Source organism: Danio rerio, chromosome 10 (assembly GCF_049306965.1).
Source record: "Danio rerio strain Tuebingen ecotype United States chromosome 10, GRCz12tu, whole genome shotgun sequence".
Classification (NCBI taxonomy): Eukaryota; Metazoa; Chordata; class Actinopteri; order Cypriniformes; family Danionidae; genus Danio; species Danio rerio.
In genome coordinates, this window is record NC_133185.1 from 5,881,606 (window position 1) to 5,897,183 (window position 15,578).

At 39.0% G+C, this 15,578-nt stretch overlaps 2 protein-coding genes across 3 annotated transcripts in view; both read left to right on the forward strand.

Moving 5' to 3' along the window:
• The first annotated feature begins 6,043 nt into the window (after positions 1-6,043).
• Positions 6,044-11,065, forward strand: nfil3 (nuclear factor, interleukin 3 regulated). Its single transcript, NM_001004120.3, has 2 exons — positions 6,044-6,185; positions 9,262-11,065. The coding sequence occupies exon 2, from the start codon at positions 9,402-9,404 to the stop codon at positions 10,788-10,790; it is 1,389 nt and encodes a 462-aa protein (NP_001004120.1). The 5' UTR covers positions 6,044-6,185; positions 9,262-9,401; the 3' UTR covers positions 10,791-11,065.
• Positions 11,066-14,345: 3,280 nt separating this feature from the next.
• The window catches only part of auh (AU RNA binding protein/enoyl-CoA hydratase), a 53,494-nt gene continuing 52,261 nt past the window's right edge, over positions 14,346-15,578 (forward strand). Inside the window, exons 1-2 of one of the 2 annotated variants that reach the window (NM_001003576.2) lie at positions 14,346-14,623; positions 15,045-15,112. In NM_001003576.2, the coding sequence (NP_001003576.2) occupies positions 14,404-14,623; positions 15,045-15,112 (288 nt within the window). In that variant the 5' untranslated portion in view covers positions 14,346-14,403. The remainder of the gene's footprint in view (positions 14,624-15,044; positions 15,113-15,578) is intronic. The other variant, XR_012385892.1, reaches the window with a different exon arrangement.

Sequence of the window (15,578 nt, forward strand, 5' to 3'; positions counted from 1 at the left end):
TCACCGTGTTTACGCCACAAAGACGCCACGTTGTGTTGGCAAAACAAGCGTGAAGTGTTGCGTTTATAGTTTGCTGCCGTTAAGTTTCGTTTTCATTTTCTCTCTGTGAGAGCTTATCTGGATCACGTGTGGATTACAGTGTACGCGATGCTCGACAACAATAACTTACGTGTCTGAGGATTATTGTTTACCTGAGAGCTGTTCTCATCTGCAAACGCTGAAATCTGAATTCGCTTGTAGTATTCTCTCCATATAGACGCGGCTCTAGTTGCTGGTGATTGTCCTGTCTCTACAGATTTGGTAAGTGAGCGACCAGTGCTCTTTGTTTATTCAGTTTGTTCGTATCGAATTAAGTTACTATTGCACTGAGTGCAGAAATGTAAGCACCGCATTTTGTGACCGGAATAACACACGCGGCTTTCTGACGCTACCTGCCGTGTGCATCTAAGTTTCCGGGAAATGCGGAGTTTTTTTCTCTCTCATTCGCCGTGCGGTATCAAACATTGCATGAAAAATACACGCTTGCAGCAATTCCTTGAATCAAATATTTCGTTAGTCGCGAGAGGCATGAATGAATTCCCTGAATGAAAGAGCCAAACTGCAGTTAAAGTCCAACTTTTAATAATTTGGCAAATAATTCGACTACAGATGTCCATGTAAACACAGTCACATTGTCCGCTGTGGGTGTGTATTTTGACTCTGAAACTCGCGCGTGCACAAATAGACACTCCCACACCATCCCACTTTAGTTTCTCCGACACTCCCCCCTAAACAGAGCTGGACACGCCCACTTTTCTGACTTTTTCCAAAGTGGAGGTGTGAAAACACCCTGCTGAAACGAGGGGGTTTCATGGCCCTTTAAATGCTAACAATGTGAATTTGAATGCCATTTTGCATGACATTTATTGTTGTATACTGAAAGTAGAAGCAGATAGTTCACCTCAGATCTCGAAAATCGAAATCGTTTGAAATGGAACTTTAGAACTAAACACGTAATTCAGCATGTGCATTTAATAAAATTAAAGAGGGTTAATGTATATTAAATCGATTATAAACCTTACCATTTCGTGAGTGAGTGCATATTCTGTGCTTCTGAATGGCTGTATTTCATTTTCTGTCCTGTTTCGTCTGGTGCAAACAGCCAAATTACTTATCACAGCGTATCTAGTCATGAAGCGTGTTCTTAGGACACGTGGTTATAATGTAATCTGCTCACCTAATGTTTATGTTCGTACTATTTATATCATTTGCTAATTAATAACCTCATGCGCAACTGAATCTGTCTCATTTTGGAGTCTGTTTTAGTCCATCGGAGGTCGCATTTCGGTCGCATGCTTTCAGAGCATTTCTGAATGGATGAATCAAATACGCGGTTTTCCACCAAGGCAACCCGGAGTGCTGAAATATAATTGGCTAAACTGGCATTGTGCGGGTTAAAAGAACATAAACAAAGACTGCGTTCCAGCACGGAAAACGCATTTTTAAAATCAGAATATCTGACTTCAGCATTGTTTTTCCAGATAAACAAGTATGTTCACTTAGCATGTTTCTGAAATAACTGCAAACATATTATGGTACTTTTATGCTTTAGAAGAGTCAAAAACTTACATACAGCACCTTTAAATGAGCACAAACGTTTAACATGTACTCTAAAAGTGAGCTTTGTGTGCTGGTTGATGTTAACCAATGACTGTAAAGTAGGTGTTCTTAATCTCCCGCCACTTCCCAAGGAAGGCGGGACTGAAAAAATACATATTCTCTACTTTTTTTGGACAAATTTACACTTGCATACTGGCCCTCATCCTGCCTGCTGAGATGTCAACAGGTGCTTGTTGCTCCGCGCTTGACGACCTGGCTTGCGTTCGTGATTTACGGGATGCCTACCAGCTGAACGCGATGCCAACACGCCTCGCGAACACTGGCACGCGACGGAAAAGAGAATTTACGCCGGATGAGCTAAAGGACAGTAATTACTGGCTCAAGCGGAATCGTAATAACGAAGCGGCGAAAAAGTCTCGCCAGCGCAAGAGGATGGAGGAGCATCTTCTGGAGACGCGCGCCGTCGAGCTCCAGCGGGAAAACGACAAGCTAAAGGCTGCTCTTTCTGCAGTGCATCACCACCGCGCTGCTACAAATCATCCAGCTGGATTTTCTTTTGGACTCCCAAATGAATGTTATCCGTCCTTTCCAGGCACTTTGATTCAACATTGCCCGTTTTCTGGTTGTTGCAGGTGTAGTCAAACAAATCATTTGAATTCGGTTTTTGATTTGGTTTCATACCCCGTGCCAAATACCAGTCGGCGCACCAGTTTATTATATGGTTATAATCCTGTAAGAAGACACGGTGATGGCACGAATGCATGCACCTTCGGAGCTTACAGGAGGAATGCAAGTTTTGCGCATGGAATCGACTCTGGCCTGCCAGACTCCACAAGTGCACCGAACAACCAGACGCGTGGATGCAGCAGCCCTAAAACACTGCCCTTGGCACAGAATTACGCGCGGCAGACAGGAGCCACGCGTGAAGGCGCAATGCAAACAAACGGAGGGACCAAAAAGTCAGTTCTGCTTCCTCACAAACTGCGCTACAAAGTTGATAACGCACGCTTTGCGTCCGCGTACTTTTCATCATAATGAAACCATGCAAGGAAACCGTGCGTTTATTTTTCCTCTTTACAAATGTGCTCCTGATTGTATTGCTTAACTGCGTTTTTATTCAAGAAATCACTTAACTTGCACTGTGAATATTTTAGTTATAATACCTCTTAAATAAAAAGGTATTCCGCACAAGTGAGTGCTTTGTGTTATGCTTTATCCATTGCTAAACTTTTATTCTTACTACACTATTAGAAATAAAGGTACTCGGGCTGTCACTGCGGTGGTACCTTTTTAAAAGGTATAAATTTGGACCTAAAATGTCCGTATTAATATCTCAAGGGTACTAGTACCTAAAAATAAGCACCAAAGTGTTCCTCTTAAATTTTTAGGTACTAATATATAGGGTAGTCCGGGGATGATTGTAACACAATTTTTTCTTTACGACCTACAACTACCTTTTTTTTTTTTTTTTTTTTTTTTTTTTAGCTACATGACTGAAACTTTTAGGCAAAGTACTCGCATTTGTCTACTACAAACGTCAACAATTTAATTTTCTTAAACTATATCACAGACTTAATCAATGATGACAAATACAAAGTGGTCATTTCTTACAAGCTACCCCACTACTGGGTAGGTTGTAACACATAGGGTGAGTTGTAACAGGTAGACAAAATGCACAAGCGTACTACAAGCGATAGCCAAACAACAGTTTAATTGTAAATAAATGACTGCAACAATACAATATATGTGAATACTGGAAGTGTATATTGTGTGTGTTTGTGCATGCCTGTATGTGCACATTCATATGTGTGTGTGAGTGTTTGTATACTTTCAAAGCTCGTGTTTCAACCTACCCCGCCACTGTCACCCATTGTTTAGCTAGCTGTATTAGAATGGTGCTTTGAAATTAGCAGGAGGTTGATACACCATTATTTACTAGAGAAACTACAGTCTGACCTGATATAACCCATACAACATCATCTACAATGGCAGATGTACTAAACAAAATATTATCTTGTTATTTTTTACCCCAGAATTCAATTTTCTATTGTAGGTTTAGGAGAGATTGCAAAACTAACTGGAAAATCTCCATGTGTGATTGTTAAATTAACCTGAGGAAACTGAAAATGTTACATGACCCCCATCTTATCCCTGATTTGTGGAATTGGTTGTTACAACTCTCCCTGTGTTTCAACCCGGTCTCCCTCTACTTTTGAGGTACCAATATGAACCCTTTAAGAACAAATGTGTACCTTTTAAAAAGGTACCACCCCAGTGACAGCTCGCCTTTATTTCTGAGTGTACTCGCTTGCTTTCGAAATGCATGTGCAAAATTAATTATTGTTTTTTTATTATTGGTAAAACTCTGCAATAAGCTTCAATTTGTTATTGTGTTTACTGACATGAACAAACAAGGATTTTATTCATTCATTCATTCATTTTCTTGTCGGCTTAGTCCGTTTATTAATCCGGGGTTGCCACAGCAGAATTAACCTCCAACTTATCCAGCAAGTTTTTACTCAGTGGATGCCCTTCCAGCCGCAACCCATCTCTGGGAAACATCCACACACACTCATACACTACGGACAATTTAGCCTACCCAATTCACCTGTACCACATGTCTTTGGACTGTGCGGGAAACCAGAGCACCCGGAGAAAACTCACGCAAAGGCAGGGAGAACATGCAAACTCCACACAGAAACACCAATTGAGCCAAGGTTCGAACCAGCGACCTTCTTGCTATGAGGCGACAGTACTGCGCCACTGCCTCGCCTCACAAGGAATTTATTACAGTATTATTCCTATTTGCAGCTGGAAAACATCTGCGTAAAACATGCTGGATGAGTTGGCGGTTCATTCCGCTGTGGTGACCCCTGATTAATAAAGGGGCTGAGCCAAAAAGAAAATGAATGAATGAGTTATTTCTCTTTGAATGAAGCCGTTCATTCATAGTTCACATTTACTCAAGTGTATTAACTATGGATTTTTAATAATAAAATTAGTCAATAATTAGTGGGTTGCTGGTTCGAGCCCTGGCTGGGGCAAGTGGCATTTCTGTGTGGAGTTTGCATGTTCTCCCCATGTTCACGTGGGTTTCCTCCGGTTCCCCCCAAAGTTCAAAGTCATGCGCTATAGGTGAAATTGGCCGTCGTGTATGTCTCCCCATGTTCCCATGGATTTCCTCCAACCGGGTGCTCCGGTTTCCCCCACAAGTCCAAAGACATGCACTATAGGGGAATTAAATAAACTAAATTGGCCATCGTGTATGTGTGTGAATGAGTGTATGGATGTTTCCTAGTACTGATTTGCTTCTGAAAGGGCTGCTGCGTAAAACATAAGTTGGTGGTTCATTCTACTGTGGCGACCCCTAAAGAATAAAGGGACTAAGCTGAAGGAAAATGAATAAATTATTAGTTTAATTTATAAATAGTTACTTATTACTCATACTTAAATGCTGACAGTGAACACACGATCTAATATTACCTAATGAAACTCTTATTGTAAAGTGTGACTGTTTTATGAAATAGTTTCTGAATGTGCACTCATAACACAGCGCAAATGAAATATTATATATTGTTATGCCACTGGATGGCGCAGTCGCACACATATTATTTAATATAGGTCATCCTGGGCGCCACGTTGTGCAACTCCTTGGTTTTAGGTTACATCACATCCACACCTGTTATATCATATCGACTATTAAAGAGCCATAAATTATGTAAATTGACAATTACACAACACCTATAAGTCAAACTAGGTTTGGTAATTGGGGAAAATAAAGCTTGCGGAGGTCATTGAGTTTTGTAATGATGAAAAAAAAAGGTTAAAGGGAATCGATTCGCTGTCATTTAAAGGATAATAATAATAATAATAATAATAATACATAACATTTATATAGATCAGCATAAACTGGTTTCTTTAAATACCATGTTTTATTTGATGTCTTTGGTATTTTGAAATAACAGCATACAAGTCATCTAGAATTAAATGGGTAATAATTAATATAATAAAAATTAATACTAATATTAATTAAATTATATAATATTATAAATAAAGTATATATAAAATCAAGATTCACTAACATTATAGGCTAGTTCTTAATACTTAACGCTAAAATAATTATGTTAATAGTTACATGAATACATTTCGTTTGAATCTTGTTTTAAGAAAGTCAATGGGAAGCACCTAATAGAAGAAAAGACTAGCTAACATTTGCATCGTCTATTTTTAAGACTCTCTGCTATGTTGAGTATATTACAGTTCATTCTTATGGAGTCATCATTACTTATGTGCGCCAGCCAGAAGGCTTCTAAAAACGAGGAGCGAATCATTGGCTCAAATCGGAAGATGCCGCGTTTCGATTGGTTCGCAGAAGTGCCAGTCAAAGCGCGCTGCCAATACACTTCAGTAGTGACCTACTAACACAGATCCACGAACAGCAGCCACTCCAGCAGGAAAACGCAAAGGAGAAACACAAGTATCATTTCCAGATGGGATTTTATTGCAGCTGATGAAACACTTCTTAATGTTTTCACGCGCACTATTTATTCCGGATCTCCATCTAAGTGGGGTTTTGGTTACTAGAGGTAAATGTTTTCTTCTTTCGCTGTGATTAGATTGGGTTTGGTTGGGCTCTTTGAGCCGGTAGATGAGTTATAACAGATTGATACAGTAAAGCAACTTTCAAGGCGTCATTTAGCAGTACTTCTATGTTGAGTATTATTAGATCAGTGATGAAATATCTTGTTTGACTTTAGCGCTCCTGAGCTGTTGTTGGTATTACTCACACAGTGTTTTTAAAATACACATTTATAATGTTTTTAATGAACCCCAGATATAAGATTGGGAGACGGGATAGCCCAGTGTCTGCATATTGGGTGGGTGTATCAGCCTCTCAGGTCATGCATATAATATGCATACTTTGTGTAATTATTTAAATATAAATCAAATAGTTGTAAAATAAATATTATATATCAATCACAAAGCCTTACATGTGTAGAATTGCGCTGGCACACTGAATATGTGACACGCGCTCGCTTTGATGCACGTTCATAATACCGTGCGTAATATTCATTTGGTCTGCGTTCCATAACGCTTGTTTGCATTTATTGTGTAATAGTGACTGATCATCTTACAGTCCTTGCACAATAACGGAAGCTGGGACACTTCTGATCAAAAAGACTGCGATGGCACGACGTCTTAAACGACTTTAAAAAAAAATCTGATATTTCTAATGACAATGCGTTTGGGTAATGTTTCACGCGCACAGATGAGGCTGTCCTGAGTGTCTCAGTCGGGATGGGGTGAATGCAATAAATGCCTGTCAAATAACACAACAAGGGCATGGTGCCTGTACGCCTTTCCTATAAAGCTGTTATTTTAAAGTAATCCCATCACTTCATTACAACTAAGTTTGTCATCATATCTATTTATTCATTGGAGATTACGGTTGAATACGCGCACCCCTTGACTTTGAGAAATAATTTGTTGCCGTAAACCACCAGAGCAGAGATAATATAATCATGTTCCTTGTTTGTCGAGTTGAGAGATGTTTCGATCGCATTTTTCTAGCGCCCTTTTATTGATTAATTTGTCTCTGTTCAGCCACGTGTGATGCTGCGCGCATTCCTTTGTTCCCCTGTGCTGTTAGTCTGCGCCTGTACCGGAGCCCGACTTCAAGCCCGGCTGTGTTTACAATCTGTTAATAGTGTTATGATCGACCTCACGGCTAAGTTACAACGGTAAACTTAAGTTTATGACCATAGCCGGGGTTAAATGAGGTAATTTCAGCTCTTTGATCTACACGGTCACTGCCATGACAAGGTCTTCACATTTGCCTCACAAGTCGCTGAACTAAAATAAAGCGGTCTTCATATTAACGCATTTCTTCGAAAGGGTTTCCACAATTGAATTGAATGTAAGCACGGCCACGTTATAAAAGCGTTTTCCCTTTGAAAGGCTGAGTGTGTGCTCTCAATGCATTACTTTGATCACGACCCGCCTTAAAATGGTGACATAATGGGGCAGAGCATAGTTTGGAAATTACGTTTTGATAGGCACGTTTGGACCTGCTTGATATTAGGATGTAATATTTTTATTTTTACTTTAAAAAGCTGAAGAACTGTACACATTCTTCATTTACTCTTGTTGTAAAGAAGTCACCTTTTGGTTGGTGACTTTATATAATCAAACACAAGGGCGTTGCTAATAATAATCCTGATGATGTTTCATTAATATTTTAGCAATTTTGACCTGCGTGTTTTTTACGATCAGAACCACAAATGAATACTTTTTTAGTCTAATGGGTCAAACAGGTTTGCAAAAAACCAAAGGAATTGTTTATATTGTTTAATCCATTTGTACAGTTCACTCACACATTTGTTTTTTCAAGCTTTGGTTCGATACTTTACAGGGGCACTGGGGTAGACTACATTTACACGATGCATAGGTTTTGATTTATTGTTTCCATTTAAAGTTAGATCCTATACAGACAAGAATGTTGTCATAAAATCCCTGTTCTCCTGGAACCTTAAAAATGATTGCCAATTTGCCAGTGTCACTTGTAAACAAACAGTACACACAAGAACACTACGGTTCTCTACTGCCTACAGAGTTAACACATAACATACATATAAACTCAATGTCAGTTTGCATCGAGACAACTCAGTTCTTAATTACTTAAGACATACTGTCTATAAAAGTAACCTTTCTTTAGGGGAGCCTATACAGGTGATTTTGATAGGTGTGTTGTGCGTTTCTTGGTCAATCTCTGTTGTTTCACACTGCATCAGCTGGAAACCTCTACACTGTGGATGTGGCCAAGTGACTGTTAAGGCTGATCTATACTTCTGCGTCAAACGCCGGCGTATGCTACGGCGCTGACGCATAGCCCTTCCCCGTGGCCGTCGGCGTCGCTGACGTGCACCTCTCAAAAAATGTAACTACACATCGCAACGACGCGTAGCGCAAGCTCTGTGATTGGTCGGCTTGGTAGCGCTGACGAGTCTGGGCGGGACTGAGAGCCACGTAAATGGTGCGAGCCTGATGGAGCGATTGTTTACAAGTGTGGAGTCCCGTGAAGGAGCTCCGGATGGAAAGTTTTGTTTTGTGTTTACCTCATAGTTAAAGTTGTTGCATGTCCGCCGGTTCCTGCCTCAAAATAAGCGAGTTTGAGCCACTTGTACATCCCGGAAGTGTTCAGGAAAAGCAAAACAACAGCGGAGAAACTCGACACAGAGGAACATTTACACCTCACTGCCAACTAGCGTTTCGGAAGTGTTAATGCAGACCGACAGAGACAGTGCGCAGAAGTATGAATGCACAGCTCCGCGCGTTGCATGTGCCGTGGGTTACGCCGGTCACTTGACGCAGAAGTATAAACCAGGCTTTACAAATGTGTCCTTCATGTCAGTTGTTTTGATGAGAAATACTACTAACTCCACATCACGTGTATACAGACTCAATGAACATTGTAAATTCTATTGTTTTTATTCACGTTGCACCATGCTGCTCGCATGTGAAGTAGACACAGACATTTTCTTGTTCTGCAAAATGACTGATTTTATCAGCCACATCTTTAGCACCAATGCCTAAGATCTAGAAATTCTCCAGATGCTGTAAGATGATGATGTGTCTAATGTGTATCTGTTTTTATCTCTCCAGATAACCACTGAATTCTCTGAAACTGACTTCACGAAGAGGATACACATGACTTTTATTGCACTTGGTCTACGATGAGATGTTTATTTAAAACCAGAGTCGACTAAAGAGCTTATGCAGTCTTGATGACATCATTGTGTAATATGCAAGCCATTAAGAAAGAGCCCCCATGCAGTGGGCCCTACGGTGGAGAGGACGCCTTGGTGCTGGCTGTAGCTTTGCAAGGGACAGACAGGGACCTGATTAACCACAAACTGTCCACCCTACCTTTCAAGTCCAAGTCCACCAGCTGTCGCCGGAAACGTGAGTTCATACCCGATGAGAAGAAAGACAACCTATATTGGGAGAGAAGGCGCAAGAACAATGAAGCAGCCAAGCGCTCCAGGGAAAAGCGCAGACTAAATGACATGGTTCTGGAGAACAAGCTTATGGCCCTTGGGGAAGAGAACGCATCGCTGAAAGCTGAGCTTTTGTCACTTAAACTCAGGTTTGGTCTAGTGAGCTCAGCCGCTTATGCTCAGGAGGTGCAGAACATCTCCACTTCCACTGCTGCGCTCTACCAGGACTTTATGTCACCCAGTGCCACCAAGGATTCCTACCCAAGTGATCTGGAGCCAACGCGTTTGACCAGCAGCTGCATTTCGGTCATCAAGCACTCACCTCACAGCGCCTTGTCCGACGGATCTGACTCTAGCACAGTTACCCAGGGAAGCCCCCTAATAAATATTTCTAGATCCCCTGACAGCATCAAACAAGAACCCCTGGAAACTGGCAGATACTCCAAAGAGAGGATCAGTCCTTATGAACTCTACAGGAACTACCTTAGTAGTCCTTTTCCTGGGAACTTCTCCCAGCCATCTCCGTTCTTACAAATCGCTAGATCGTCTAGCAATTCGCCACGAACATCTGATGGCGACGATGGCGCCGTAAGCAAGTCCTCCGATAATGAGGATGAACAGCAGGTCCCAAAGGGTCCAGTTCCAACCAGGTCTGATTCACAGAGCGTGATTGTGTCAACTCTCAAAGTGCCAGATTCCAGTGCCTCAGCTTTACCTCACAAGTTGAGGATCAAAGCCCGGGCCATCCAGATTAAAGTGGAGGCAATCGATCCCGATTATGAATCATCTGGAAAGTCCTCCTTTCCCGTTGACATGTCTGCAAGAAGACGCTACCAAATGAGTCAGTGTGCTACACCCGAGTACATTCAATCATCTCTTAGCCCGATGTCCTTCCAGATGACCAATGTTCAGGACTGGAATCACCGACCGAAGGAATGGCACGAGGATCACCAGGAGGCCCTAACTAGCTACAAATACCGGCAATGTCCAGACTCACCAAGACCTGTGCCTAACAAACTCATCGTTGACCTTGAAAATGACTCGTATGCCAACTCTGAATCTGAGAATTTGTACTTGAAGCAGGGCATTGAGGATTTGTCGGCAGAAGTGGCCTGCTTGAAAAGACTGATTTCAAAACAGCAGGGGTCTGTTATTGAGTCCACGAAAAGCACTACTGAAATTGACTCCTCATGAAAAGGATGTTTCTGAAACGGAGTTCCCTCAATTTGCACAACGCCTGTTTTCCACTGTGTTCGCTACTGCACTGTGCGGTTGTTATGGTGTCAAAAACCTGCACTTCATTGAGAAGAATGGTGTTTTGTGCACTTACTGTCGTAGTTTGGCGTGTCTTCTTGATGACTCCAGTTGTAGCTCAAAAGCCAAAAATTGGGCTGCTGTTAATGTTAACTTCTCGAATTGTATTGTACATTGTATGTTTTCTTTTGTTTACAATAAATGCAAGCACTGAACTCTTTGAGTCTTTTCTCACTTTCTTGCTCATCTAGAAAAGTATATTAACTTCATTGGTGTGGCTTTAAAAATATCATTTAATGTTTAGAACAATAAAAAAGAGACTTAAGTGACAAATTTGTAGTGTAACCAACTGTGGACATGGAAAAAAAAATGACAAAAAATGACAAAAGACAAAAGATAGCAAAATAATAATTATGTTTGTGATCAAAAAGGTTTTTGCTCCAAATATAAATCTAGGACTCTACAAAAATACAGTCATGCAAGATATCAACAATTTTTAAATGTTGGTAGTGAAATCTGTATATAATAATGCATTATAGTATACATGCACAATGGATTTTACAAAAACCTTTACTTTTATTGTATAATTTCATCAATAATTTTAGAAACAGTTATATTCTGTCATAATACTTGTTTATGGTTATTCCCATTTAAGCATGATCATAATATTTGTACTTTGCCTCCATTTTATTTTCAGTAGTCTTATTTTAAATTGCTATAATGTATCATGAATGGATTATATTTTGGACAACATTTACTGTAATATCAACACAAGTATATTGCAATCAGAGCAATAAAACTAGCACACACTAAATGATGAATGAACTTTAGCCTTATGATAAAGCAGATCTTAAGTAAACAGAGTTAAGGTATGAGCATTAATATTGATCATAAGTACATAATCCATCACAACATGGTGATCACTGTGTAATAAATTACCATACACATAAAATATAACCACAAGTAGGTTATAATTATAACTATTTATAACTATATAAAGTTTAACCACTTACTATAAAACTGTTGTTAGGATTATTTATAATACGACTTTTTTTGTATTGTTATAAAGCCTTTTGCATGCAACAAGGGTCAATTGAATCTCTTAAAAGCAAAGTGTGGCTTAGCTGTGATCTGTATGGTTACTACTCTTATAGTATTATTATATTATAGTCAATTTTCATGCAGGTTAAAACAATCTTTGATGGTTTTCAACTATTTTGATGCTTTAAACATTTGAGAATTTAATTTCATCACTTCAAAATCTGAAGAAACAAATTAGTTATTTTATAAATGTAAATATCTACTGACTGCACAAATGATTAAAGTAAATTTACCATGGTTTTATTATAGTTCATTAAGTTCATTAATCATGCTTTTTTAGCATATTAATTAGGCATGGGCCAGTATAAGATTCGACGGTATGATAACCTTGGAAAAAAATGTCAGTTTTACGGTATTGTGATTACTATTCTAAAATAGTAGTAATAAATATTAAATTAAAAAATTATTTTTAGGCTGCACAGTGGCGCAGTGGGTAGCATGTTCACCTCACAGCAAGAAGGTCGCTGGTTCAAGCCTCGGCTGGGTCAGTTGGCATTCTGTGTGGAGTTTGCATGTTCTCTCCGTGTTGGCGCGGGTTTCCTCTGGGTGCTCCGGTTTCCTCCAAAGACATGTGGTATTGGTGAATTGGGTAAGCTAAATTGTCCATAGTGTATGTGTGTGAATTAGTGTGTATGAATGTTTCCCAGTGGTGGGCTGCAGCTGCAGCTGGAAGGGCATCCATTGCATAAAACATATGCTGGTTAAGTTGGCGGTTCATTCCGCTGTGGTGACTCCAGATTAATAAAGTAACTAAGCCAAAAAGAAAATGAATGAATGAAAAATTCTTTTTAAATGTCTGGTTAAAAGATAAAAAAAAAATTCCCCCTTTGAACACAATATATTTTATATTGAGAAACGTTTAAAATATATTGGAGCAGTAAACATGTCAGGCTAAATAATTCAAATGAATCATTGACTTCGGCTGTCTTCATTCGTTTAACACAGATATTTTTCAACTTGAAAAAGCAAGTTTGGATACCTTTTCTGCTGGACATACAGTTGTCCTAAAAAACTTAAAACAAAATGTAAAAAAAAATCGTCAAAAATCGTCCCATGCCTAATATTGATTATCATGTGTATAACTGAAATTTTGCTAAACATCATGGTTAGGTTTTAGCATATTAAAAGCATGGCTAATTTGTACCGTGATTTAACTACAAAAAATATTGATTTTTCGTTGCTTTAAGTTTGGGTGAGGCAGTGGCGCAGTAGGTAGTGCTGTCACCTCACAGCAAGAAGGTCGCTGGTTCGAATCTCAGCTCAGTTGGCGTTTCTGTGTGGAGTTTGCATGTTTTCCCTGCCTTTGCGTGGGTTTCCTCCGGGTGCTCCGGTTTCCCCCACAGTCCAAAGACATGCGGTACAGGTGAATTGGGTAGGCTAAATTGTCCGTAGTGTATGTGTGTGTGGATGTTTCCCAGAGATGGGTTGCAGCTGGAAAGGCATCCGCAGCGTAAAAACTTGCTGGATAAGTTGGCAGTTCATTCCGCTGTGGCGACCCCGGATTAATAAAGGAACTAAGCCGATAAGAAAATGAATAAATTAATGTTTTAAGTTTCTAACAACGAGTAATCTATATAATTGAATGCAACAATGTACATTTAAATCAGAGGTAATGCACACAGTAGGGCTGCACGATATCGGAAGAAACTAACATTGCGATATTTTGTTATTATGCGACTTATAGTTCAATATACATTCAATTCCACCAGATGACTTGAACATCTATAATTTTAGATTGCATAAATCACAACTTTATCATTATCTGTAAGCATAGAAAAAGCAATAAGGAAAAAGCTACAAATTAAATACGCAATGTTTTATTGTTTTTCTAGGAGTTTAACAGTAACTTACTCAGGTAAACAGTAGCCTAATTGAAAACTCAAATGATATTACAAATATTACAGCGTAGTCTTCACTGTATAAGTAACTCAATAAAATAATCAATATTGCATATTCAGACGGTACAATTTCAACATTGCATATGCTGCTATGTGACTATTGTGAATAAACACATTGCAAAATCAATGCTAAACCAATATATTATTTGTAGCCCTACTACCTACACAATGTTTAGCGGGTCCTACCTACATATAACAGCCTGGGTAGTATTTTTACCTTAAGCTTATCCACTGTTCACAAAAACGAGGAAATGTTATTATAGTGTACTCTTATAACTTCCACTAAACTTAGAATATGAATTTCTAATTAGCAAGCCGACTTGGATAAAGCGCCTGCTAATTAATTAAATTAAATGCCTAATGGCGTACATATATATTTTTAATATATACATATAATTATAAATATATACCATTTTACATATAGAATGAAGTTCATGACCAGCAAATCCTTTTCTTTTTTTCTGAGGAGAAATCCCGCCGCTGAGACACCAGTCACGTGACACGAGCACTACGTCACTCGCAGTTCAGAGTTGAAAGTCAGGGAAGGCTGCAGCATGGCGGCTATAGTGAGGTGTAGAGCGCTTTTTCAGCTTTGTCGCTCTCAAATAAACATTTCCAACGGCGTTTACAGATCGGACAGTGTTTTGCAAACATGTCTTCCTAAAAGGTTGCCTTGTGTGCATCGTGCGTTCAGCGGAGGTGTGCGACTGTACAGCTCTGAAGTTAATTCTGGAGATGACCTTATCGTTAGATACCTGGACGGTGATGATTCAGGTAGAAGACAAGACGAAGTTACTGATCACTGAGTTTTTGTATGGGATTATTGAGAGTGACGTGTGTGTGTGTCACCTCGCTCACTTCAAAACAGTGTGTGAACGTCTTCCCTGTTAACGTTAACCCATAATTCAAGAGTTCCAAAACCCCATTACTCCAAAACAGTCAGTCATTTGACTTTAATAGCTTGACTTTAGAATCTATAATCTGGTCATTAACATTACCAAGTCACAGAATTTTAGTGATATATATATATATATAGTGATAAATATTTTTAACTTGCCACTTTCAGAGTCTTTTCCAGTTTTGCATTTATTATGATATAACTCGGCATTTATTATGAATTTTCCATTATGTTTTTTATTTACTTGCACATTTTGAATAATAATTATTTGTAGAATAACTCTTCTTGTGTTTATAGGGATTGTTGTTATGGGGATTAATCGCCCTGAAGCTAAAAATGCCATCAGCAAAAATCTTGTTTCCATGGTGAGTATTTTTGCAATCTGACTTCTTAATTTAATATAACAGTCAGGTTCCAATCTACTAATTTCCTTCATGAAACTGTTTTATACCAATAATTTGTGAATCATAAAAAATACAGACATGGTTTTTATGCCAATGTAAAGTTTCAATGGCGTTGCAGCTCTTAGTCGATTGAATGTGGTTAAGTGCACAATCTTATACCTTTGTCTTTTTGAAACACAAACAAAATTGTGGTTCTGATTTAAAATCAAAATGTTGAGATTTACACAATACCCTATATAAGTAATTGGCATATAATATTTCAGAAAAGGCTTGAAATAAAGTCTTATTCAATGTTTTCATTAAGTGTCATGTAGGGCCAGATGGAATCAGCAATTTTTTTTTCTATCTCTGCTGAGAATTTTGGTAAAAATCTGCAGATTTCTGCATAAATATTTTAGGAGTATCATAACTAAAACCTTAATATGTG

What these genes read in the sequence shown, in the direction of transcription:
- nfil3 (NM_001004120.3), top strand. Translation starts at nt 9,402, where the DNA reads ATGCAAGCCATTAAGAAAGAGCCCCCATGCAGTGGGCCCTACGGTGGA.